This window comes from Anomaloglossus baeobatrachus, chromosome 4, assembly GCF_048569485.1.
Source record: "Anomaloglossus baeobatrachus isolate aAnoBae1 chromosome 4, aAnoBae1.hap1, whole genome shotgun sequence".
NCBI lineage: Eukaryota > Metazoa > Chordata > Amphibia > Anura > Aromobatidae > Anomaloglossus > Anomaloglossus baeobatrachus.
This window is the reverse complement of record NC_134356.1, coordinates 433253971-433281827: the sequence shown is the minus strand read 5'-3', so window position 1 is coordinate 433281827 and position 27857 is coordinate 433253971. Positions and strand designations below refer to the sequence as shown.

Here is a 27857-nt window from a genome sequence, read left to right as displayed (position 1 = left end):
ACTCATTCAGTACAGTTCATTTATCCTTGTCGCTAACATTTATTTCCTATTTTCGCCTGATGTCAGATTTTTTCTTTTTAGAATTGCTTATTAACAGTAATACAGGATGCTTTAGTTATAGGAAAACACTCAAACTCTGCCAAGATTATATCCTCCGGTTTTATAGCAGCCATAGGCAAAATCATGCCTCTCCACTAAAAATATCACATGCAAAATTATGCAATCAGCAACATTCCGGTGATGCAATAAGTCTTTGGGAAATGTAAGTGCTAGGTATAAAAGCGCTGCAAAGGTAAAAGTACACACAATACAGGCGCTCAGTGCAGTAGTTATCATAGTAGAAATATTATACTAGTAAATAAAGAATAGAAGGGATAGTGGAAAATCCGAGAGGAAAAGGGAGAGATCAGCCCAGGGGAGGAGTAGCTGTGTGCAGCTCAGGAAGCTTCAGATCCATAAGACTGCATGGGGTGGCACAGATCTGTGACCTGCAACAAGCGCTACTATCTCTCCTAGATGCCAAGATCCTGTAAGTAACTAAACACCAGCACAGCCCAGTCCTATGTGTCAGCACTATATGATTGTGAGCAGTAATATAATCCATATGTATGCGAAACATGTGGCAATGCATAACAGTTACACACTTTGTGTGGGCCTATCTGTGACAAGGATTGTAGACCTGGCTTTCTTGATACATTGAGTGGGTAATTACTAGTTTGTCAGAATGAATATTTTCTTCTTTGAAAAAAAAGGTGTACATAACGTATGTGTGTGTGTGTGTGTGTGTGCGTGCGTGCGTGTGTGTGTGTTTGTTTATGTTTGCATACGTGTGTGTGTTTATGTTTGCATATGTGTTTGCATGTGTGTGTTTGCGTGTTTGTGTGTGTTTGCGTGTGTGTGTTTATGTTTGCGTGTGTGTGTGTGTGTGTGTGTATGTTTATGTGTGTGTGTGTGTTTGTGTGTGTTGCCCATCATTTCTGTATAAAGTGAATGGAAAAAAAATAGTGCACTGTTTGTGAATTACCCCACAATAGTTATCACGCAGAACGCATTTGTAAATTAATTAATATATATATATATTTTTTAATCATTCCAGACTCTATTCTCCTACATATCATCGTCTCTAAGCGAAGACTACGTTCTCTGCCTGCATAATATGACAACAGGTAATTTTATATATTATACTGATGAGATAACCACAGCGATTATTGAATAGTCAAAGTACGTTTATTAAGGTAATATGTTTCTAATGTAATAATGTGAAAAGTCAGAGACCAGGCTCAGACTAGCCCCCAGGTGAATGGGGAAATCCTCCGATAGGCCCCTGTGCTGGAGTACGCCACTTACCTCCCAATGCGAGCAGTATTTGGCTCCATTACATTATTCACTATGTACAGAAAAAAGCAGCATCTCATCAGTCACTCAACAAACTACCCAGTGTATTATTACATAGAAGTACAGATAAATGTGTGAAGGAGGCTACCTAAACAGTTGCCCCAGAGTCAGTATTACTGGGGTGCCCTTGGCAGCTCAGTCCGACACTTTCATAGATTATATGCCTGCATGTTGCTTCCTTGATTTAAGCGAACCTTATCTAAAATGTGAAGAGATTAATTTTATACATTTAATATGTAAACACGTTGTCTAATGGTGTTGGTCCTACTTCATACATCTGCATTTAATGGTTTTTGTATGGACTGTGATTTCCGGACTGGCGATGGGTCTCCTGACCCCAACCAACATCCCCGTAGGAACATATGAGGCTGTAATTTTGGGTCAGGAAATCCTTGTTCAGAAAGGAAATCATAGTGTGTATACAAATTGTGACTAGCAGACGTGTGAAGGTGGTCTATCTGTAATATGTTTTTATACCTGGATGCTGTGGTCATCATTAAGCACAGAGTTCTGCTGTAAAGGAAAACTGATGGGGTAATGCTTAAAAAATGTGTGTGTTTCTCTGGGGATACATAAGATTCATGCTTAAATTGACAACCTCCAGTTTCAAAATACCAGTCCACAACCACAAGAGAAAATAATGAAGCACGAAAACATTTCTACAACGACTTCACGTTTCACTTTGCTAGGTCTTCACCTCATCTTAAACGGGTTTTCTTTGATAGACCAAAATGAGTTTAAAGTGGCATAAAACTACAAACAGCGATTACTCTTCTGATAAATCCTGGACTGCTCTTTTGATCCTGTTCTGGAGCGTACCACCGGTCTCTGATTCCCACACTACTTAAGTGTCCACCGCTGGATGGAGCCAATCACCGGCCCCAGCAGTGCGCGGCCAAGACCTCTGTAGTCAGTGATGGTTGCAGTTGTCTTATGAGTAGTCATAGTTCTACATGACAGTGGCTGATCTTTAGTAGGTGGAGGCTGAGATATGGCTTATTATGCTGGTTTGTGTTAGTCTCTTATTAATATACTCCCACGTTTTCCCCACTAAATCACGTAGATATTTACTTGGATGTCGTAAACTGAAAAACCTCTTAGTTTATACATTGAACTACGTCAATCAAATTTAATTGAGAGGATGCTAGTATTGTCATTATGTGTCATTCTTAACTTCCTGCATGATGCAATGGGGAAACAAAGGATGCAATGATGGGAACCAGTCACCATAAACCCAGGAGTAGGAATGAGATCAGCTGTCATGTAATATTGCATTACTGACAGGTGCTTTCCCATTACATTGTATCAATGGTTTTATAAATTCTGATACTTACCCTAAGCCTTAGGCAGACAAGAAACAGAATATGGATTGGTGCTTTAAATCTAAGTTCCCTGCCCCTGGTCTTATACTTACCTTTTGGCGTTTTCACCTTTTTTTGTGTTGCTTCAGACCAGCTGAGCCATCTTTTGACCGCAACTTCTGACTGGCCAGATGTCAGAACTTCAGTCATAAGCTCACAATTCAAGTCTATGAGAGCCTATGAGAGCCAGAATGAGGCTCTCATAGAGCTGTATTGAGGTGTGACCTCTGATGCAGTCCATGAAACACTGGAGCTGCCGGCAGATCATAAACTGAAGAAGACCGATTGGAATGGCGCTGATAACAGATGAAGATGCCGGAGGGTGAGTATTAGACAGGGGACATTGGACTTAGATTTAAAGCACCACTCCAGTGGTGAAATAAGAAAACAAAAACGCTGTAGTGGTGCTTTAAGTAACACAAGCAAAATGTTTCCTCACCCACCATTTAAGGCTAACACTAGACAAGGGTGTAAATCATGGATGTCTATACATCAGCTACATTTTAAAGCAACTGAAAAATAGTTTAGTCATAGTATTGGTACTGTGCGGGTAACCTGTCAGTGGTCTAAATGTAGTAATAACAAAGACAGCAAAAAATATAAAAAACACAGGAACATTCAGGCCACAAATCACAACACGTTGCATGCCCTGGTGAATGGACATAATTAGATGCCCATACTCATTTGGGCCACTTTGCATATTATTGATCATTGTATGCACCACGGAAACCCCTAACATTTACTCTGAATTTATCCGTAGGGTCTTAATAACCTGGTAAATATCAAAATTGTGTTTTATTGGCAAATGACAAACCTGAAAGTGGCCATCATTATACTATTCCATACACAAGTAGCTGGTGACATTGACAACCATGCAGAAATCCTCCTGGTGAATACGTGTAATTTTAGGCTTATAGTGTGATGTAACCACAGCCTCACAAGTTCTGGAAATTATTCCAAATAGTACAGTGGTGGAAAACTGTGAAATTTGTGGTTCTGCTTTATCTATGTATCTGTGTTTGTATTTTGGAGGAATGTCGTTCATTTTATGGCAGCTATTCAATTGTAAGGGATGATCTACATCTCAGAATGGATTTTTTGCAAAGACAAGGAGCAGATCTGCGGGTTTTGGAAATCTGTGGAACAGGAAACCACTACCACTAAACTTTTCAGTTATAGAAATCTTGTGTTTAAAATATTTTTTATTTTGAATATTTGTGGGGAAGTACAAATTTGAAGGAGTTGTATTATCATTGCATTAATCATTCTTATGTTCTATAATCTTACCATTTAAGTACTATAAAAATGGGAACGGGAGTAAGGATAGGAAGAGGAGTATGGGGTTGAGGAGAGTAGTGACATTTTTATTGGGGAAACAGGTAAGAGGGGGAAGGAAAAAGGGAGGGAAACTGGGAAAGGGAGAACATCTAATATGTTGGTTGCAATATGAGAGAGAATATGAGGATTAAACATATACAACAGTTATAATTGAGAACTATGAAATATATCACATTTGTCAACGTCTAGAGGATTTCAGTATTATAAGAAAACCCGAGCTGAAGGCTAAATAATAAGATGAACACAAAGACAACCACATGTTAGAATTCAATTAGTAGGATCATCTGATCTCATGTAACGCCTTGGCGGTATTGATTCCATGGATTCCACTGCTGGAAATATTTAGGGAAATTATTGTTAATAGTGGCATAATGTTTCTCAAAATTGTTGTGTTGGGCTAATGCTTCAATAAGTTGTGTAATAGATGGAGGGAGGGGATTTTTCCAGTTGGCTGCAATAAGGGATCTGGTGGTGAGGAAGATGTGGATAATAACAATTTGAAGGATGGATCAATCTGGTCAAGGTCTAGAGAGAGGAGAGCTAATTGGGGGGTAATGACTATGTTGGAATGGGTGATTTGATTAAATTAATTTGGATATTTCTATCCAGAGTTTATTTAATATTGGGCAATCCCAGAAAATGTGCAGTAGGCTACCGGTGCCGTTACAGTTCCTCCAGCATGAGGAGGAGTTGTTTTTATTAATTTGGTGGAGCCTGAATGGAGTAAAATACCATCGGGTGAGAAGTTTATAGTGTGATTCCAAATGAGAAGAGCAAATAGTTGAGGAATTTGTTGCTTTTAAACCGATCTGCCATTATAGAAATCTTGTCTTGGACAAAAATGTTCATTTTTTTTATTAATTTATTTTTGGGTTAAAATTTGTTCAGCAGTTTTCATATCTCCCACTGAGTTTGTATTAAATGGTAGCTGCCCTGAGTGCAGTCACGTGGTACAGGAGTATCCAGGGGTGCTTGGTTGTCCTCATTGTAAGAAACTGATGAGGATCTCAGTACTGGCATACCAAGTAATCAAAAGTTACCTCCTGTGAATAGGTGGTAAATGTGTTTTATGGGAAAATCTCTGGGGTCATGTCTTTAGGCTGCCCTGTATTATGATACTGAGCACCTCCTTGGTAGAAGCTACACTAAAATAAAAATTGGAATGAAATTTTAGGAACTACATGGTGTATTAAAAAAGAAACATCCCGGAATCCTTAAAGGTGAATTCCCATTTCCAGGATCCTATCCCAATATGTAGTAGGTGTAATAATAATATTAGAAAATACCTCTAATTAGAAATGTAGTATAGTTCTCCTGATTGACTATGCCGCTTACCTCATGTTCAGGGCATTGTAGAATCTTAGGTATCCATGGTTATGACCACTAGCAACTAATTAACTAACTGTGACTATATGCATGGTCATAAACATATGAGAATCTGAGAATACCAAAGGAGTAATCTTGCTTCCTCTGCCTTTTCTTGGCAGGTGCTCAGAAAAAAGGAATGGTATAGTGTATAGAATAATCTGGCACTCCAAAATAAAGAATGATCATGAAAAGTTTTTTCTTCCAAGAAAAAAAAAAAATTTCTTTATTGTGTGATCACCATAATCAGAACCACAGACAGATGCCGACGTTTCGGCTTATAACAAGCCATTGTCAAGGTAAGGCTGGAGTCACACTTGCGTATGACTCGCACGAGAGCAATGTGGGAAAATCTCGCATTGCACTCAGCCGCATTTTAGACAATGTTGAAGCTGAGATCTGCGAGTTTTTCCTCAACCCTAAACGGACTAAGGAAAAAATCGCAGCATGCTGCGATAGTCTGCTAGAACCATGTCACTCGCACCCATTCAAGTGTATGGGTGCGAGAGAAACATCAGACTGCACTCGGATGTTATCCAAGTGCAGTGCGATATACGCACAAGCTGACAATGGAGGAGATAGGGAGATTAACCCCTCCCTCTAATTTGCAGCGCCCGCCCTCTCCTCCGCAGCTGTGACCCATTCGCAAGATCGGATCACAGTCACATGATACTCGGCTCACGCTCGCAGCAGATCCAGATCATTAGCATATTGCATCCATTGCTCTTGAATCGGATGCCATACGCTAATGTGACTCCATCCTAAGGCAGGCTTTGCACACTACGACATCGCAGGTGCGATGTCGGTGGGGTCAAATTGAAAGTGACGCACATCCGGCATCGCATGCGACACCGTAATGTGTAAAGCCTAGATGATACGATTAGCGAGCGCAAAAGCGTCGTAATCATATCATCGGTGCAGCGTCGGCGTAATCCATAATTACGCTGACGCGACGGTCCGATGTTGTTCCTCGGTCCTGCGGCAGCACACATCGCTGTGTGTGAAGTCGCAGGAGCGAGGAACATCTCCTACCGGCGTCACCGCGGCTTCCGTAGGATATGCGGAAGGAAGGAGGGGGGCTCCTATTGGCCGCCTGCCGTGTGACCTCACAGTGACGCCGCACGACTTGCCCCCTTAATAAGGAGGCGGGTCGCCGGCCAGAGCAACGTCGCAGGGCGGGTGAGTCCATGTGAAGCTGCCGTAGCGATAATGTTCGCTACGGCAGCTATTACAAGGATATCGCAGCTGCGACGGGGGCGGGGACTATCGCGCTCGGCATCGCAGCATCGGCTTGCGATGTCGCAGCGTGCAAAGTACCCCTAAGTCTAATGGTAGAGTTCACACAATTGAATGCAAAAACAGGAGAACAAAGGAGTTTTTTTGTGTGGTTAAATAATTAGTTTTATTGTTCAAAATTATTTTTTTAGATTTTATATTTTTTATATACGTATTGTGACAATATAGTTAAAACAGATGAAGACATACACATCTAAAAAAACATAAATGAGTAATAGAATTTAAGTGAATAGGGGGTACAGAAAAGGGTATAGAAAATTGTAATGAGACCCAGCATGTTAAGGTAGCTACCGTATATACAGAAGGAATAGGACATGTTTTTCTTACAGACAATACACATAATCAATAAGGTGCTATATGCAGACATGGGTAACATAAAAGATGCCAGTGTTAATCATACAGGTCTCTAGAAATAATTTCCAAATTATAAGCAATGTGAACAGCCGCAGCTCCCCCATGTAAAGTGTCAAAGTACAATCATAGCAGCATTAGAGAGAAAGATAGTGCATATAATCAATATATTGAATGCATATCATTACGTATTTTTTCTCATAGATAATAATTATGATCAGTAAAGTGCTATGTGCGAACAATGGGTAACATAAGAGATGCCAGTATTAATCATGCAAGTCACTAGGAATAATTTCCAAATTATAGGCAATATAAGCAGCAGCAGCCTCCCCGTGTACAGTGCCAAAATGAAACCATAGCAGCATTAGAGAGAAAAAAGTGCATATAGTCAATATATTAAATGCATACTAGAAGGAGTGAAATGAACGCTGACTCAATCTCTACTGGTATCCCCTAGAAATCGAAGGTTCTCCCTGCACCCACCAACGTACGTTTCACCTTAAGTGACCCCATATATGACTTCTTTAGGGAAAGAGAGTGATGAATGTAGCACTTCTAATTAAATGTCCAATAAATTTCAGTATGACATACAGACATGACACCTGAGAACAACTCCATGAGATTAGCTTCTCTCTTGCTTCTCATTCACTGAGGTGGAATATATTGCAGGTCCTACCGCTTGGAATATACAACACATTATCATTAGCATGTGCAAGTGTAGATTGTTTTTCTACTATACCCTTATGTCGCATGATTTATCCATTGGAATACATATTGAAATTTATTGAACATTTAATTAGAAGTGCTACATTCACCTGGGTGAACTCTACCATAAAGGGTGCTTTACACTCTGTGACATCACTAACGTCGTTAGTGACGCACATCCGGCGCCATTAGCGACATCGCAGCGTGTGACACCAAGGAGCGACGATCAACGATCGCAAAAACGTCAAAAATCGTTGATCGTTGACACGTCGCTCCTTTCATATTATCGTTGGTGGGGCATGCCGCTGGTTGTTCGTCATTCCTGCGGCATCACACATCGCTATGTGTGACGCCGCAGGAACAACGAACATCTCCTTATCTGCATCCACCGGCAATGAGGAAGGAAGGAGGTGGGCGGGATGTTCCGGCCACTCATCTCCGCCCCTCCTCTGCTATTGGGCGGCTACTTAGTGGCGCCACAGTGACATCGCTATGACGCCAAACGCACCTCCCCCTTGAAGGAGGGATTGTTTGACGGTCACAGCGACGTCGATGAAAAGGTATGTGCGTGTGACGCTGCCGTAGCGATAATGTTCGCTACAGCAGCGATCACCAAATGTCGCACGAATGAGGGGGGCGGGTGCTATTGCGCACGACATCGCTAGCTATCATTAGCGATGTCGCAGCGTGTAAAGCACCCTTTAGACTTACCTTGATGAAGGCTTGTCATAAGCCACAACGTCGGGATTTGTCTGTGGTTCTGTCTATGGTGATAACACAATAAAAAGAATTTTTTTATGGAACAAAAAACTTTTTCATGATCATTCTTTATTTTGGAGTGCCAGATTATTCTATATACTATACCATTCCTTTTTTTCTGAGCACCTGCCAAAAAAGGCAGAGGAAGCAAGATTATTTCTTTGATATTCTCAGAAGAACAGCAGAAGCGATCGGATAGTGTATTAATAAAGTCTCTAAGGAGGACTAGTAAAATCAATAAAAAATGTAAAAAAATGATGAATAACATAAAAAAAGAACTAAACGTTCAAATCACCCCCCTTTTGCCCCATAGAAAATAAAACAATAATTATAATAAAAAAATACTCATATTTGGTTTTGCCTCATTCAGAAATGCCCGATCTATTAAAATATACAATTAATAACTCTGATCAGTAAAGGGCGTAGCGAGAAAAAAAATTAAAACGTCAGAACTACATTTTTTTGGTCTCCGCAACATTGCATTAAAATGCAATAACACGGAGAAATGCCGGGTGGTGTTGATGAGATAAATGTGGTTTATCATGTGTATTGTTCTCATCAAGGGAGCAACGAGAATAAAATTAGAGCAAAAACTGTCCACTTTCGATCTGGTGACAGGTCCTCTTTAATGATTGCCATAACTTGCTGAAATAACAAGACTACCTATAAATGGCTAGGTATAAAAATTACATAAACAATACAATGTGGTTTATCATGTGTATTGTTCTCATCAACACCTTCAGAATATAAGGGGTGCTTCACACATAGCGAGATCGCTACCGAAATCGCTGCTACGGCACGGTTTTGGTGACGCAACAGTGACCTCATTAGCGATCTCGCTGTGTGTGACACTGAGCAGCGATCTGGCACCTGCTGCGAGATCGCTGCTCGTTACACACAGCCCTGGTTCGTTTTCTTCAAAGGCGCTCTCCCGCTGTGACACACAGATCGCTGTGTGTGACAGCGAGAGAGCGACGAAATGAAGCGAGCAGGGAGCAGGAGCCGGCATCTGGCAGCTGTGGTAAGCTGTAACCAGGGTAAACATCGGGTAACCAAGGTGGTTACCCGATATTTACCTTAGTTACCAGCCTCCGCAGCTCTCACGCTGCCTGTGCTGCCGGCTCTGGCTCTCTGCACATGTAGCTGCAGTACACATCGGGTTAATTAACCCGATGTGTACTGTAGCTAGGAGAGCAAGGAGCCAGCGCTAAGCAGTGTGCGCGGCTCCCTGCTCTCGCGGTTATGATCACTGCCTCGGCTGCTGTGTTTGACAGCTAAGCAGCGATCATAACAGCGACTTACAAGGTCGCTGTTACGTCACAGAAAATGGTGACGTAACAGCGACCTCGTTGTCGCTGTCGCTTAGTGTGAACCAGCCCTAAAACAATAAACACAACAAAGATATCACGTCTTATCACTCTGTCATTTAGGAATTCTTTTCAGCACTCATTCTATCATTCTATCAATGAGCTACATATTAATATACAATCACAGCGTAGCATGTCACACTATCCTCGTGGAGATGTGCTGTGGGATAAAGTGCAATCTAGTTTGAAGAATAACTGAGAGTGTAATAATAGAAAGGATAATAACCTATTAAGTGATAACTAGAGGAGGAAGAGGAGATAATCACAACTGCTGAAGTGTTGAAAGGGTTTCCGCTTGTATGTCAATAAGGATTAATCATTGTATAATGTAATCTTGCATACACCTTGGTATATACTTTGATACAACTGTATCCAGATAAGACAATTATTTAGGAACTAGACATTTACCTAAAAAGATACTTTGTAGAAAGCAGCAGAGATTGGTGCCCCTTCAGTGTTTACCGGGTGAAAATGTGCATTTTAATATATTTTTTCAAAAGTATTTTCCTGTAATTTTAATTAAAAAAACAAACAGCAAATGTGAATAAAGTCTTCACATTTCAGAGGTTTTACAACATACTGATGTGAATAAGGCCTGACTTGTTTTTGGTGATTTTTTTAACTCAAAGCCAAAAGTAGAGTCAAATGGAATGGAAAATATAAAGGAAGTACCTATATCTTGCTTTCCTAGCTCAATTGAAATACTATGTCCCAAGAATGACAAAAGTATATTAGGCTCCTTTCACATTGCGTTTTACCTTCCGCTCACAGGTCCCGTCGGAGCATCCATCCGAACCTCCCCTCCCCCACTCTGCAAAGCGTGTTCCGGACGCATGCGCCCAACAGGGCCATTCACTGTTATGGAGCGCACTGCGTTAGCGTGTGCTCTGTTTTGTGCCATTTTTTGCATATATACGTTTCTGCAGATGGACACCCGACCGTAGTCCACTACACGCTTTGCAGAGTGGGGGAGGGGTGGTTCGGACGGATGCTCCGACGGGACCTGTGAGCGGAAGGTAAAACGCAATGTGAAAGGAGCCTTAGGAGTGATACCTTTTATAGGGTAACCAGAAAAATTATATTACCAAGCTTTCAGAGCACAAAGGCTCCTTCTTCAGGCAAATTACAAATGAATTACTGAGACCAAATCACAACATTTAAAGGAATGTTACAACAGGACATGGGAAAGATGATGCCTCGTAAAGATAAGCCAAGAAAATCAAATTAATTTTTTTCTTAGAAATGCAGATGAGTTGGAAGTGGTCTGTTCAGATCACTTCTGAAGTTCTTCTGGTGGAGGTGTGAAGTGTGTCCATGTAGTGACTAAAAAAACTGAACTAATTATATATATATATATATATATATATATATATATAACACAACAAAAACTATATATGTGATACCTTTTACAGTAAAAAATAATACCTTGGTTACTATTAGGTTCACACACAGAACAAAATAGTGCCTAGATCTGGGAATAACTGATCTGTGGAGATCATGCTCCTGACTGATAGAGGTCTTCGGACTTTAAAGGTACCAACTATTTGATATTGGTGTTGTCCAAATACTCGAGAGAACATCAGTGTGTTTTTCATGCTGCCAGATAGCCTTGAAATGCTTGTTACGGAGCCACTCCTTAGTTGTCCTGGCTGTGTGTTTCAGGTCATTGTCAGGTTGGAAGACCCAGCCACAACCCATTTCCAGTGCTCTTAGTGAGGGAAGGTGGTTGTTGGACAAAATCTTGAGATACATGAGCTCATCCATCCTCCCTTCAATACAGTGCTGTCGTACTGTCCCTTTTGCAGAAAAACACCCCCAAAGTATGATGTTTCCACCCACATGATTCACGGTTGGGATGGCATTCTTGAGGTTGTACTCATAAGTCTTCTTCCTCCAAACACGGAGAGTGGAGTTGATACCAAAAAGCTATATTTTGGTCTCATCTGACCACATGCTTCCTCTGGACGATCCAGATGGTCATTGGCAAACTTCAAACTCACCTGGAACTGTGCTGGCTTGAGCAGGTGGACGTTCCATGCCCTGCAGAGTTTTAATCCATGACAGCATAATGTGTTACTAACAGTAATTTTTGAGAATGTGGTTCCAGCTCTATTCAGGTCATTGACCAGGTCCTCCCATGTATGAGTGTCAGATGGGAAGGGCGGATCGTCAATGGGGATGTTAAAGTCCTCCATGATGAGAGTGTGTAAGTCATAGAATAGAAAGTGCGGAAGCCAAGTGACAAAGTGATTCAGGAACTGATGGGAGGAGTCTAGAAATCGATATACAACTACTACTTGCAGAGAGAAGAATTTGAAAAGTCTTCAAAGGAAAGAAACAAGTGAGGGTGCCGATATGATGACCTAGAAAGCACATTGTGATGAAAGAAGCAGACCAACACCTTCACCTTTTGTCTGTTCTCAAGCCTGGGGATATATGGGAATTGCAGCTCACCATATGAGAAAGCAGCAGCATCGGTGGTGTCAGACTGCTGGATTCAGGTTTCTTTAAGAGCAAGAAGGTTAAAGAGAAGGTGCCGCATTTTTTAATTTTTGTATTAATAATAGTGATTATGAAATCAGTTACTTTTAATACAAAATTAAATTCATTGTTTATTTAGTTTTTATTTAATTCTATTTGTACTCAAACACTGGGGGCTGCCATCTTGGATTTGCTGTAACGACAGTTACCTCAAATACGACATTCCCTGTGAATAAGTGATAGGGTTGGAAGCCGACTACTATCTCCTGCACTGTGTCTGCTTCCTGCTGTGACCTGGACACCCCCCTGGGCTGTCCAGATCACAGCTCTGGGAGGGGAGACCGCCGCCATCTCTGTGGAATCCACAGTGTCTACTGTGTGGCTGTGTGCTCCACTGTCACCCTGAGCACGGTGGCAGTGATCTGCAGCTGATCCTGGTGTTGTGCTGTGGAAATTACGCTGCAATACGTAATTTCCCCTATGTGTGCTCATCTTGGGCCTCCACTCCCGGCAGCTCCTCCTCACTGCTCTGATCACTGACAGGAGGAAGGAGACACCAGGCTGACAGGACACGAGATACCAGGCTGACAGATGAGGTTTGACAAAGAACACAGACCGTGTTCAAAACGCGTTGCCGTTTCCCTTGTCTCTCTGGCTTCATTGTAAAATATTTTTTGATGTATGTCCCTTTTCTTTGTCTTTTTGGATTTTATTAAATAAAGATTTGAAAGTTTTTTAAGGACAATCTGGAAGCTGGATCCTCCCTTCTTTCATTTATGGTTACCTGAGCGCTGACCCGTGCATGCCAATTGCTTTCCACTGTTGAGCTGGATTAAACCTTTACATCATATATGAGGCATAGCATACAGTGCGGCACAGTATACAGTGGAGCACTATGCCAGCAGTCCTCAGTGACACTTTAGACATATTAGGATCACTTTGCAGTTACGAACAAAATGGCTTCGCACTGTGATCTTAAACTTCATCCTCCCTTATCCTTTTGGAAACACCCAGAAGCGGAGGAAGGGTAACATCATACACATGAGAGCTGATTCTGACCACTTTTACTGCAGTTGTAATCCAGGCTAGTTGTACACTTGGTTTTCAGCAGCTGCTCCCCCTAGTGTTTAAGAGTGTTAAATATCAAACTTTTAACATTTTTTTTTACTTTGTTCAATTAAAAACAAATAACATTTAAACCAAACACAAAAACATTAATACTTTACATTTTTTCAGTTATTGAATTTTTTTTTTTACGCCTTCCATTTAAGGGAATTGTACAGGGAGAACTCTTGAATGTAGAGGAGTGTCTTGCATGCTGACCATAGGCTCCAGGAGGCTATACTAAATGAGAGAGGAGAATGCATGCACTAAATGTTAATAAGATTAGCAAGGTGTTGAAAAATCAATAAATACTTAGTTGCAAAAAAAAAAAAAAATAAGATTAGCAATGTTCCTATGTGCTGCAGGATGAGAGCTATACAAAATATTCTAGTGGAAGGAGGGCTGGGGTTGGGAGAGATATCTGTCACGGGTGACAGACAGTCATGTGGTTTCTCGCAGTAGAAGGTCACAGCGTTTGGCTGCGCAAAATGCTCCCCGACTTTCTGTTATTCCTGCTGTTAGTATTCATTGTACTAGGTAGCTTTCCTGCTGGATTTTAATCTATTCACCTCTAGGACCCAGGGGAACTAAATTTCCGTCCAGCTGCTGACTATTAGAATTACCTTTGTGCTTAATTCCTCCCATTTTCCCTGGACTTGTGCTGGTGATATTATTCAGTTCATACAAGCTCTTGTTGCAAGCAGGTGGCTTGTACTCATCTGTGGTATCGTTGCTGAGGTTTTGCTGAACTTCTGCCTGAGTCATCAGTAGATAAGTAATTCATGCATTTTTTCCGTGTGTCCACCTTGTGTTTTGGAGTGGTTGAGAAATGTCAGTAGAGTCTCAGTGTTGTACATGGGAGAGGGGAGAAGAGAGGGGCTGATGTGAAGAGAGTATACACAATGTGTAAAAGGGCGGGAGAGGTGAATGAAACCAGTAGCTAAAACATATATGAGGCAATGAGATATGTGATTGGAATATTGACAATACTGATGTGATGTAACTTGGAGATCATCAGGTCAGTTATAAAGCTAAACGTCATGGCGAATGTGAGTCTAGAATTGTTTACACTGATTTCACCTTGTGTTTCAGGTCATGGAGTACCCTGTGCAGAGAAAGGGCAGAAATCTTTCTGTTTGAATGGAGGCATTTGTTATAACATAGGTCCTAAGCAACTTTGCAGGTGAGTGTGTATTATATGCTCTCTCAGATCTAAAGTCATTTTTTTTAAAGCTGTCACTTACAATGCCTTGAAAAAGTATTCATACCCATGAATATTTCCAAATTTTTTCACCTCACACACATAAACGTAAATGTATTTTATTGGAATTTTAAGTGAAATACCTACACAAAGTAGCAAGTATTTGTGAAGTGTAAAGAAAATGATACATGGTTTTCTAAATATTTAAAAAATATAAATCGGAAAGTTGTGACATACATTGGTATTCAGCTCCCTGAAGTCTGAAACCCCTAAATAAAATCCTGAGTGACCAATTGCTTCCAGAAGTCATTTAATTAGTAAATTGAGTCCACCTGTGTGTAATTTATTCTCAGTATAACTATAACTACTTTGTGAAAGCCTCAAAGGTTTACTACAAAAATACATACAGCTGCACTCTAAAATGTTAACACTGAAGAAAAGAACTCTGGTATTGCATTACTACTAGAGAAATATTTTGAAAAAAAAAAAAAGATACTTAGCTTATGTATTGGCCAATGCATGTGAGCCCAATAACCACAGCAAGGTGATCTCTTATATATTGGGAACCCTAAATTGAAATGCCGCTATCTGGGTTAAAAGCTACATGTCCAGGCAGAAAGATTCCAGGTATAAAGGAAGATGGACACACCCTGGTTTTAGGCCTCGGAGGTTTCTTTGAAGACATTAGGGTTAAAACAAAATCATAAAAACCAAGGAACACACCAGACAGGTCAGGGATAAAGCTGTGGAGAAGAGTAAACCAGGTTTCGGTTATAAAAGAAAATATAGCTCAAGCTGTAAAGATCTTACGGAGCATTGTTCAATCCAAAATCCAAAAATGGGAGGAGTATGGCACAAGTTCAAGATACGTAGACATGTCTTTCCACCTAAACTGACATCCCAACCAAGTAGAGCATGTTAGAGAAGCAGCTAAGAAGGGCATGGTCAGCAGTTGTAGAGATCCACAGTTCAGGTGGGATGGGGACACAGCTAGCATGTGAAAGAAGGTGTTCTGGTCAAATGAAGCCAAAGTATAACTTTTTGGGCTAAATGCAAAATGCTGTATGTTGCGAAAACCTAACACTGCACATCACTCTGAGAAAAACATCCCCACATCAAACATGGTGGTGGCAGCATCATGCTGTGGGAGGCTTTCATTCAGCAGGGACAGGGCATCATGTCAGAGTTGATGGGAACATGGATAGAGTTAAATACAGGCCAATCCTGGAGGAAAACCTGTTAGAGGTGGCAATATACTTGATACTGGGGCGTAGGTTCACCTTCCAGTAGGACCATGACCCCAAAGCTACAGAGCTACAATGGAATCATTTAGATACAAATATATTCATGTGTTTCTGTGGCAAGACTTGAAAATTGCTGTACACAGACGCTCTTCATCCAGTCTCATTGACCTATAGCTATTTGGCAAAGAAGAATGGGCAAAATTTCAGATTTAGATGCAAAAATCAGTGAGAGACATACCACTAAAGACTTGCAGCAGTAATTGCAGCCAAAGTTGGTCCTACAAAGTGTTGGCTCAGGGGAGCTGAAAACAAATACACGTCACAATTTTCAGATTGATATTTTAAAATATTTCGAAATACATGTATCATTTCCTCACAGTTCAGAAATACTTGCTAATTAGTGTTGGTATATCACATAAAATCAAAGTAAAAAACATTTAACCTCTTACCACTGATTCCTGTTTTCATCTTCCTGACAGAGCCAAAATTTGCAATTCTGACCAATCAATTTATCTGGTAATAACTCTGGAACACCTCAACGGATCCCAGTGATTTCAAGATAGTTTTTTTTTTTCTGACATATTGTACTCCATTATAGTGGTAAATTTAGGTCCCTTTTTTACCTTTTTTTGTGAAAATATCAGAATTTGATGAAAATGTTGAAACTTTAGCAATTTTCAAACTTTAAATTTTTATGTACTTAACCCCTTCAGCCCCGGGGCACTTTCCGTTTTTGCGTTTTTGTTTTTTGCTCCCCTTCTTCCGAGAGCCGTAACTTTTTTATTTTTCCATCAATCTTGCCATATGAGGGCTTGGTTTTTGCGGGACAAGTTGTACTTTTAAATGAAACCATACGTTTTACCATATAGTGTACTGGAAGACAGCAAAAAAATTCCAAATGCGGAAAAATTGCAAAAAAAGTGTGATGGCACAATAGTTTTTGGGATGTTTTATTCACGGTGTTCACTATATGGTAAAACTAATGTGTGGGTGTGATGCCTGAGGTCGGTGCGAGTTTGTAGACACCAAACATGTATAGGTTTACTTGTATCTAAGGGGTTAAAAAATTCACAAGTTTGTCCACTAAAAGTGGCGCACGTTTTGCGCCATTTTCCGAAACACGTAGCGTTCTTATTTTTTAGGATCTATTGCTCAGTGATGGCTTTTTTTTTGCGTCTCGAGCTGACGTTTCTAATGATACCATTTTTGCGCAGATGCTACGTTTTGATCGCCTATTATTGCATTTTGCGTAAAACTTGCGGCGACCAAAAAACGTAATTTTGGCGTTTGGAATTTTTTTGCCACTACGCCGTTTAGTTAGCCCAGGCCAACACATCTAATGCACAAACAGGATGCAGACAAGCCTCTCAACATGATGGACACTTCACAGGTGCAAGGTAAATTGCACACTAGTGGCGCGCATAGGGCACTGTTCACACTTGTATGCGCATGGTGTCCAGCCAGCAACCTATTACCACGCCCTTACTATTAGATTAGGCAGGTTACTCTGACACTACTCACTGCAGCACGTAAGGGACAGAAATTCCACTATGCACGGCCGTATTAAGAGGCCCGGCTGCACCCCGCATAGTCAAAGTGCAAAAAATACATATAAAATATATGTGAGGTATTAGTTTGTAAATTGGCCAATGTACGTAAGCCCACAATCCTCATCACGGATCCTCACGCTTGCGGGTCCCTACACTGATAAATATCAAAAATAGCAGCAAGAAGAGGAGATAAAAACTCCCCAAAAATGTATTATAAAATGTACTCACAGCAAAAAAGGGCAACCAGTCCAGTTAGCCCAGGCCAACACATCTTAATGCACAAATAGGATGCAGACAAGCCTATTTTTGATATTTATCAGTGTAGGGACCCGCAAGCGTGAGGATCCGTGATGAGGATTGTGGGCTTACGTACATTGGCCAATTTACAAACTAATACCTCACATATATTTTATATGTATTTTTTGCACTTTGATTATGGGGGGTGCAGCCGGGCCTCTTAATACGGCCGTGCATAGTGGAATTTCTGTCCCTTACGTGCTGCAGTGAGTAGTGTCCGAGTAACCCGCCTAATCTAATAGTAAGGGTGTGGTAATAGGTTGCTGGCTGGACACCATGCGCATACAAGTGTGAACAGTGCCCTATGCGCGCCACTAGTGTGCAATTTACCTTGCACCTGTGAAGTGTCCATCATGTTGAGAGGCTTGTCTGCATCCTGTTTGTGCATTAGATGTGTTGGCCTGGGCTAACTGGACTTGTTGCCCTTTTTTGCTGGGAGTACATTTTATAATACATTTTTGGGGGAGTTTTTATCTCCTGTTCTTGTTGCTATTTTTGACACTACGCCGTTTACCAATCAGATTAATTGATTTTATATTTTGATAGATCGGGCATTTCTGAATGCGGCGATACCAAATATGTGTATATTTATTTATTTTTGAACCCTTTAATTTTCAATGGGGGAAAGGAGGGTGATTTGAACTTTTAGGTTTTTTTTTATTTTTTAAAACTTTTTTTTTTACTTCTTTTTTTATTTTACTAGTCCCCGTAGGGGGCTATAGTGATCAGCAATCCGATCGCTCTTATCTATCTGCTGATCACAGCTATACAGCTGTAAACAGCAGATTCAGTCACTTTCTTTTTCTCTCTGCTCAGTGCCGAAGGAAAACGAAAGTGAAATATCATAGCTGCAGGCGTCATCACATGACCCTGTGCTACGATGGCAACCACCGATAGTCACGTGAACACGCACGTGACTTCCGGTGGGGGCGGCGGTAAGTAAAAAACATGGCCGCGCGCATATAAATCTTGCTGCCAGACTTTGGCAGCAAGATTTAAGGGGTTAATGGCCGCGGGTGGAAGCGATTCCACCCGCGACTAGCAGGCACACATGTCAGCTGTTGAAAACAGCTGATATGTGTGCCGACCGCCGCCGCCTGCCCGGGGGGGCGGGGCTTAATGGGACACGCTCCATGAGGGATATATCCGTCCATGGTCGTGAAGGGGTTAAACCAAAGAGTTTTGTCACATAAAATAGTTAGTAAATAAAATTTACCACATGTCTACTTTACGTGAGCGTCATTTTTGAAAGTTATTTTTTTTTGTTAGGACATTAGAAGGGTTAAAAGACTATCAGTAATTTCTCATTTTTCAAACTTTTAACAAAACCAATTTTTTTAGGGACCATATCATATTTGAAGTGACTTTGAGGGCGTATATGAGAGACACTAAGCAAAAGTGACACAATTTAAAAATCTTCACCCCTTCAAGTACTCAAAACCACATTTAAGAAGTTTATTTATCCTTTAGGTTCACAGGTATAAAAGTAATGTGGAAGAAAAAAATGAAAATGTTACTTTTTCCCCACAAAAAAATTGCCTTAGACCCAATTTTTTAATTCTCACAAGGGTAACAGTAGACAAATGGACTGTACAATTTATTGTGAAATTTCTCCTGATTAAGTTGATACTCCATATGTGGTGGAAAACTACTGTTTGGGAACACTGCAGGGCTCAAAAGGGAAGAAGCTGTTCTGCTTAAAAGGAGAGAGATACTGCAATGTTAGCTTCAAACCTGCAAAAGGGCAACCACAGACGCAGTTTGCGCAAGATGTCCAAGCTAGGCAAACTTTTAAGGGATGGGATTTTCTTCAAATAGATCACAGTACATTTCAGGGGGACTTTGACAGAGCCCTTCTCAAGCTGCTGTCTCCAGACAACCGGCGTCTGGTGGCACAGTCTGACTGTAGTCAAGGACCTAGCAAATGCCTCTCAGAGAAAAAGAAGACGGGTATAAAAACAAAGGGAAAAAAACAGACCAGAAAGATTAAATTCAAACATAAGAACATAAATGCTGTTTGTGCCACTCACCACCACTACCACACATGAACTGCAATAAACAGCATTGACTTGGGCTGGGAAAAGGGCTGAAATAGCCTGTCTGATGTTGGAAGAAATGATCAAGTGTGAGATTCCCCTCAATCACTCCCAGAAAGCCACTCCCTGCTAATCCACACAGCAGAATGGACACAACCCCACCACTGCTTAGTATCAGATACAGTAGCATCCTCCATTGCCTTGCAACCGGGGAACACAGTGCCGCATATTTTCCGGGCAGTGAAACCTGTGGGACATATGGCATTAACACCCCACCACTCCACTATGCCCAGCTCCCTCAGATTGGGACGCGTTACCTGGACTTGTAGAATCATTGCCCCCAATGTGAACAGATCCTCTTCCTGGTAACCAGGGGGGCTGACAGTGTAATCTTTTGACAGTGAGCAGTGAGGCTCTGTGTGGCGGGCAGCGAGGCATGGGCCATTCTGAAGATGTCTTTGGTGAGGGCTTCAAATAATGGCGCCCAGAGTCGGCGCGTGCGCAGATGGAGCTCTTGGCTCAAGCTCTCATCGGCACACATGCTGACTCCGGTTTACTGACGTCCCAGCATATCAGACTTAAGGAAAATGATGCACGCGCTGACATCTTCAAAATGAACCCGTGCCTCACCACCAGCAGTGAGCACTAGCACAGAGCAGTGCTCGCTGCCCCAGCACAGAGCAGCACCTGCTACCCCAGGACAGCCCGCAGTGAGCACCTGGGCCCTCCTCTGCACTGCACCTGCCTCCTATGACCCCCGCTCCATCACTGCTGCCGCCCCCCCCCTCCCCAGTAAGACACAACCGGATTATAAAACGAGTGCCATATTTTTTTACCTTGTTTTTTCACTCTAAGGCCCCCTTCACACGTCAGTGAAAAACACTGACATCCTTCACTGACGTGTAAAACACCCACATGTCCCTCCGTGTTCCGTGATTCACGGCACACGTGGGTTTTCCATGTGCTATCCGTGATTCGTGATTGCAAATGGACATTACTCACCTGCCTTCGCTCCTGCTGTCCATGGTGCTGAACTCCTTGGCTCTGCAGCGTCCGCCCACCGCTCTCTGCAGCTACTTCCGGGTTGGCTGTTCCTGCTTTGATGAATATTCATGAGCCGGGCAGGAGCTGCAGAGAGCGGAGGCTATATATACACAAGTGCATCTCAATAAATTAGAATATCATCTAAAAATGTATTTCAGTAATTCAATACAAAAGAAGAAATGCATATTATATAGAGTCATTACAAGCATGATCTATTTCAAGTGTTTAGTTCTGTTAATGTTGATGATTATGGCTTACAGCCAATGAAAACCCTAAAATCATTATCTCAGAAAATTAGAATATTATAAAAGACCAACTGAAAAAGTTATTTTAAACTCAGAAATGTTGGCCTACTGAAAAGTCTGTACAGTAAATGCACTCAATACTTGGTCAGGGCTCCTTTTGCATTAATTACTGCATCAATGCGGCGTGAGAAAGAGGTGATCAGTCTGTGGCACTGCTGAGGTGTTATGGAAGCCCAGGTTGCTTTGATAGCAGCCTTCAGCTCCTCTGCATTGTTGGGTCTGGTGTCTTTCATCTTTCTCTTGACAATACCCCATAGATTCTCTATGGGCTTTAGGTCAGGCGAGTTTGCTGGCCAATCAAGCACAGTGATACTGTGGTGATTAAGCCAGGTATTGGTACTTTTGGCAGTGTTGGCAGGTGCCAAGTCCTGCTGGAAAATTAAATTTCCATCTCCAAAAGGCTTGTCGGCAGAGGGAAACATGAAGTGCTCTAAAATTTCCTTGTAGACGGCTGCGTTGACTTTGGTCTTGATAAAACACAGTGGACCTACACTAGCAGATGACATGGCTCCCCACACCATCACTGATTGTGGAAACTTCACACTAGACCTTAAGCAGTTTGGATTGTGGCCTCTCCACTCTTCCTCCAGACTCTGGGACCTTGATTTCTAAATGAATAATTCAAAATTTACTTTCATCTGAAAACAACACCTTGGACCACTGAGCAACAGTTCAGTTTTTTTTCTCCTTGGCCCAGGTATAACACTTCTGGCATTGTCTATTGGTCATGAGTGGCTTGACACAAGGAATGCGACAGTTATAGCCCATGTCCTGGATACGTCTGTGAGTGGTGGCTCTTGAAACACTGACTCCAGCATCAGTCCTTTCCTTGTGAATCTCCCCCAAATTTTTTGAATAGACTTTTCTTAACAATTCTATCAAGGCTGTGGTTATCCCGGTTGCTTGTGCACCTTTTTCTACCACACTTTTTCCTTCCACTCAACTTTCCATTAATATGCTTGGATATAGTACAGCTTCTTTAGCAATGACCTTTTGTGGCTTATCCTCCTTGGGGAGTATGTCAGTGACTGCCTTCTGGACATCTGTCAAGTCAGCAGTCTTCCCCATAATTATGTAGCCTACTGAACCAGACTAAGGGACCATTTTAAATGCTTAGGAAGCCTTAATCATCAACATTAACAGAAATAAACACCTGAAATAGATCGCTCTGTTTGTAATGACTCTATATAATGTGTGCGCTTCCCTTTTTGATTAAAAAAAAAACAAAAACTTTTTGATGATATTCTAATTTATTGAGATGTACGTGTGTGTGTGTTTGTGTGTGTGTGTGTGTGTGTGTGTGTGTGTGTGTGTATATATATATATATATATATATATATATACAGACCACTGTGGATTATCTTCATTAGTCAATGGATAGAATATAGAACATGCTGTTTGTCTTTATATCTTAATGTGATAATTAAGATATACAGTACCATATATTGGCAGCTAAGTGCAGGTTGGCTTATCACCTGCTTCCCCTTTAGGCTCCCACGCGAAAACACAGCAGATTTCCCACTGCATTATCGCTAATGGAAAATCTGTTGCATTTAACAGTGCTAGCAAAGTGCATGAGATTTTGAGAAATCCTATTACATTGACTTATTTTTATGTTCTGCAGATGCATTGACAACTACACAGGCGAGCGTTGTGAAGAAATCTTATTGTCTAGTGTGGAAACAGAACCTCAAAACAACTTTTTAATAAACTTCCTGGTTTTAGGGTCTTTCTTAGGTCTAATATTTTTGGGATTAGTTGTCTTTTGTTGCAGGTAAGTAAATTTACAAATTAGGCAGGAGCTGTAAAACTAGTAGTTTTATTCCTAATTATCCATTTTTAATTTTTCAGAAGAAAATTAAAGAATCGTAGTGAAGACGGACCATAAATATGACAGTTTTGTGGATATAGTGGAGTTCCAGACAACCTGAGGTAGCTGTATAATCTAATATATTAATTTATTGTTGTTTTTTTTAAAGCTAGTTTCAGCTCAGTAAAAGCAAGTCATACAATCATAATATGGATGTTAGAACATGGCCATATTACTGTATAACCATCTGAAACTGACTGCGAATTACGCTATATTCTCGTTAACTTTGTACCATATGATGCACTTCTAACATAACTATATATTTTTTTATATAGATGTATGAAGACATTTGCTGCTGCATGGAACACTGGACCTGTGAACTAAATTTTACAAATAGTAATATGATGGTTTGCTATACGTCAAGCTCTCTTGTGTCTCCAGAAGATTTAGGATGCCGAGTAAAATGTAGACTCTGCTGTCATGTTCTTAGAAAATTCCTTCTGCAACAACTATTGCACAACCTTGAACTCATCACATGAAGCTACCAAGCTGTTAATAGGTCATAAGATGCAGGAAAGAATCTACAAAACTCACAAATATTGAAGCTACACTTTAAAGCAAGTGCTCTAACAGGTGGATATATGAGCTGAAGTCAACCTAGGTGACAGAAAGGATGAGGGAATGTCATTGCTGACTCTTCATAGCATTAAGGTCAAATATTAGGCTAGGAAGAGCTGCTAAACCTGCAGTCGAAAAGTGAATAAACTAGAAATGGGGATGAATGACCAGCGACCAGTAACTAGGTAGAAAACAAATGTCTAACATATCATTTCGCACATGAACAAAATATTGGTACACACTTGAAACTGACAAAGGTATTTTTAATTTTGCTGAATATCATCTAATGAAAATAAGATATTATTTTGAATTGTGGTTAAACTAAAAGAAAATGGAGTGGGCCAAAAATGATGGTACCCCTAGAAAAGAATGAAAATATTTGACTATAGGAACTTGTGAAACTAAAGTGTGCCCTGTAGTATTAGAGGTGTCTACAAAATCAGTCTGCTTATTTAAAATGTGAAAAGTAGTCATTGTGCTGTTTGGTATCATGGTGTATACCGCATTGAACATGGACGACAGAAAGTTAAGAAAAGAGTTGTCTCAGGAGATTAGAATGAAAATGATCAACAATCATATCAAGGTAAAGTCTATAAGACCATCTCTAAACAGCTACAGTTGCACCTATTATTCAGAAGTTGAAGATCTATGGAACTGTAGGCAACCAACAGACGGATAATGAAAATGGTGACCAAAGAGCCCAGAACAATTTCCAATGAGATTAGAGGTTAACTACAAGGACAAAGTAAATCATGTCTTGGTCAAAGTGGATGTCATGGAGGAAACCATTGTGAAAGCAAATCATAATAATGCAAAACTGGAATCTGCAACAATGCTTATTTACAAGCCAGAAAGGTTTTGGTAGAATGTGCTTTGGACAGATGAGACAAAACTGGAGCTTTTGACAAGACACATCAGCTCTATGTTCACAGATTAAAAAATAAAGCATACAAAGAGAAGTGCATTGTATTAACTATGATTGAAACATTGAGGATGCTTGGTTATGTTCTGGGGATGCTTTGCTGCATCTGGCACAGGGTGTCTTGAGTCTGTGCAGGGTACAATGAAATCTCCAGACTTTCAAGGCATTCTGGAGCAAAATGTGGTGCACAGTCTCAGAAAGCTTGGTCTGAGTCACAGGTCATGGCTTCTCCAACAGGATAATGACCCAAAACACACAGCTAAAAACATCCAAGAATGGCTAAGAGCAAAGCATTGTACTATTCTGAAGTGGCTTATATGAGGCCTGATCTAAATCCTATTGAACATCTGTGGAAGAAGCTAAAACGCAATCTGGAGAAAGCACCATTCACACCTGAGACATCTGGAGCAGTTTCTTCACAATGAGTGGGACAAAACACTTGTTTGAAATGATTGCCTCAAAAGATTGTACAACTCTGTTTCCTTTCATTGAACGACAAACATAAGTATACCATATATTTTGTTCACGCCATTTTAGTTCAGTAAATTGAATATTAGTTTTGTCAGTTTCAAGTTATTTCAGTGACCATTGTGGGTATTTCTTTAAGGGGTGCTTCACACACAGCGAGCTCGCTGCCGAGATCGCTGCTGAGTCACGCTTTTTGTGACGCAGCAGTGACCTCATTAGCGATCTCGCTGTGTGTGACAATGAGCAGCGATCTGGCCCCTGCTGCGAGATCGCTGCTCGTTACACACAGCCCTGGTTCGTTTTCTTCAAAGCCGCTCTCCTGCTGTGACACACAGATCGCTGTGTGTGACAGCAAGAGAGCGACAAATGAAGCGAGCAGGGAGCAGGAGCCGGCGTCTGACAGCTGAGGTAAGCTGTATCCAAGATAAACATCGGGTAACCAAGGTGGTTACCCGATATTTACCTTAGTTACCAGCCTCCGCAGCTCTCACGCTGCCTGTGCTGCCGGCTCCGGCTCTCTGCACATGTAGCTGCTGTACACATCGGGTTAATTAACCCGATGTGTACAGCAGCTAGGAGAGCAAGGAGCCAGCGCTCAGTGTGCGCGGCTCCCTGCTCTCTGCACATGTAGCTGCATTACACATCGGGTTAATTAACCCGATGTGTAATGCAGCTAGGAGAGCAAGGAGCCAGCGCTCAGTGTGCGCGGCTCCCTGCTCCCTGCTCACACTGGTAACTAATGTAAACATCGGGTAACCATACCCGATGTTTACCTTAGTTACCAGTCTCCACAGCTTCCAGACGGCGGCTCCGTGCAAGCGCAGCGTCGCTTGCACGTCGCTGCTGGCTGGGGGCTGTTCACTGGTCGCTGGTGAGATCTGCCTGTTTGACAGCTCACCAGCGACCATGTAGCGATGCAGCAGCGATCCTGACCAGGTCAGATCGCTGGTCGGATCGCTGCTGCATCGCTAAAGTGTGAAGGTACCCTAACAGGAAAGTACCAACAATTTTGTCCATGTCTGTGGATTATGCTCGATGTCCTAATGATTTATGTTTTTGCCAAAGTGAAAAAGCTTGTGACTTGCCAAAAATATATCATTTTTTTTACCTGGTATAAATGCCACTTTTCTCCTGAATTTGGCGGTGTTGTTTTTTTTTGTTCTTGTGACTCTCCTTTCCTGACATGTATCGTTCTCTTTACTGTATAGAAGTCTATTATTTGTAACAAGTGGGTAGGGTGAGCAAGAAATTTCTATAGATAAGAGGAGAGAACCATGCCCCGAGAGTCACAGTAATAAGACTAAAGAATGCGAGAGTCAAGAGAACTGCAGAATTTACATCAGATAGAAAATATGTTTATTGCAAGTGACAGATTTCTCTTTGAGCCTTTCATTTAGAAAGAGAACCAGAAAACTGGTGTTAAAAAGTCTTCATATGTGAATATGGCTTGAGGGCTTTACTGATAAAAAGCTATAATCATAGATACATCAGTTCTTAGAGATGAATAAATTACTGTATATGTGAGAAATGAAAGGAAAACTGATTTCTTTGATTTAATCACTTATCACTTTGATATGTTTTGTATATACAATTTTGGCTTTTATGCTCAAAAGGAGAGTTGTTGAATATTAATTGCTATCGATGAAATATGAGAGTGCTATTTATCCAGATTTTTGTCTTTTTCAATGATGTTATCTGCTGTGACCTGAAACATTGTAAGGTTCAGTGACGTGTTCTAGCGAAGGTGCGCCGCAGAATTTATTTGAAGTATTGTCACACATTAGTCACGTTTATGCCGCAGTGCGGATTATATGGTATTTTGGAAAAATTGTTGCTGCCAGATTTCTGCTAGTTAGTAGGACAAAGTGGAGAACAATGATGATCACTTTTTCTGTACCTTTTCTCCAAAGCATGTCCTTTTCCACCAACAAATGTTAATTTATTAAACCGTAACACACTGTTTGAATTAAGCTGTAGTCATTTTGTTATTCTATTTATTGTTATATAGAGTGAAGAGGAGAGACATTTTATGGCACATCTAGATACACCAGCATCTCTGATGCCCAAGGCCAGGTCGAGGGGTAGGAAGAGTAGGCACCTGCCTAGGGTGCTTTTCCTGTCTCTTCGAGGGGGGCGCACTTTGGGAGGTGATTACATTGCTGGATGCATGCGGTCACCCAGCACATTCGTACAGACCACTTTGTAAGGAGTTACAAGACTCTGGATGAAGCTGAAGAGTCATGACAATTCCAGCGGTGGTGTTTAGCTGCATTGGAGGAGCTTGGAGTGCTTTCCTTTGTGTCTATGCTCCCTCTGTCTATATCCCTCACCATGTTGTATTATTATAGTGGTGAGACTAGTGCGATCACTGGCCTTCTCACTAGCCAGGGTGAGTTCAGGGAAAGCGAGGGCCTAGGCATGTGATCAGCGACGGGGGGGGGGGGGGATGGGGGGGAAAGGACACATATAGGGACATTAGGGAGTGCAGGGATCAGCCTCAGGTGAGTAGCAGGAGGTGACCCCGCTCCCCTTTCCCTAGCACCAGGGCCTTTCAATATATTGTCTTCTCAGTGTACCCTGTGTGTTGCTGGGGGCTCCCTTATACTTGGCGGAACCCCAGTAGTTAATGTGTGACAGACCCATTTCTTTACTTGGGGGCTGAGGTTTCATCGGAGGGCACCATCTTCTTCATTTACCTAGGGCACTAAAATACTTTGTACTGACCCTGCTGATGGATTCCTGCATCATCCACTGTCCTAATGCAAAGGTATTTACCAAGCTTAGGAGGGACAGCTTTCTTATGTGATGTATTTTTCTAAGCTATGCTGTGTTCATCTCTC

General features: G+C 41.4%; 1 protein-coding gene across 1 annotated transcript; it reads left to right on the top strand.

The window, feature by feature from the left end:
* Nucleotides 1-332: 332 nt before the first annotated feature.
* On the top strand, nucleotides 333-25418 carry NRG4 (neuregulin 4). The gene is made up of 6 exons (XM_075342646.1): nucleotides 333-529; nucleotides 1097-1166; nucleotides 14615-14705; nucleotides 22824-22973; nucleotides 23051-23131; nucleotides 23345-25418. Exons 2-5 carry the CDS (start codon nucleotides 1157-1159, stop codon nucleotides 23085-23087), a joined length of 288 nt encoding a protein of 95 aa, XP_075198761.1. The 5' UTR covers nucleotides 333-529; nucleotides 1097-1156; the 3' UTR covers nucleotides 23088-23131; nucleotides 23345-25418.
* The last annotated feature ends 2439 nt before the right edge of the window (nucleotides 25419-27857 follow it).

Excerpts from the sequence above, each read along its gene's own strand:
- NRG4 (XM_075342646.1), top strand. Across the intron at positions 14,706-22,823 it reads GGTCCTAAGCAACTTTGCAG|ATGCATTGACAACTACACAG; the intron begins GTGAGTGTGTAT and ends TATGTTCTGCAG. Across the intron at positions 22,974-23,050 it reads TTAGTTGTCTTTTGTTGCAG|AAGAAAATTAAAGAATCGTA; the intron begins GTAAGTAAATTT and ends TTAATTTTTCAG.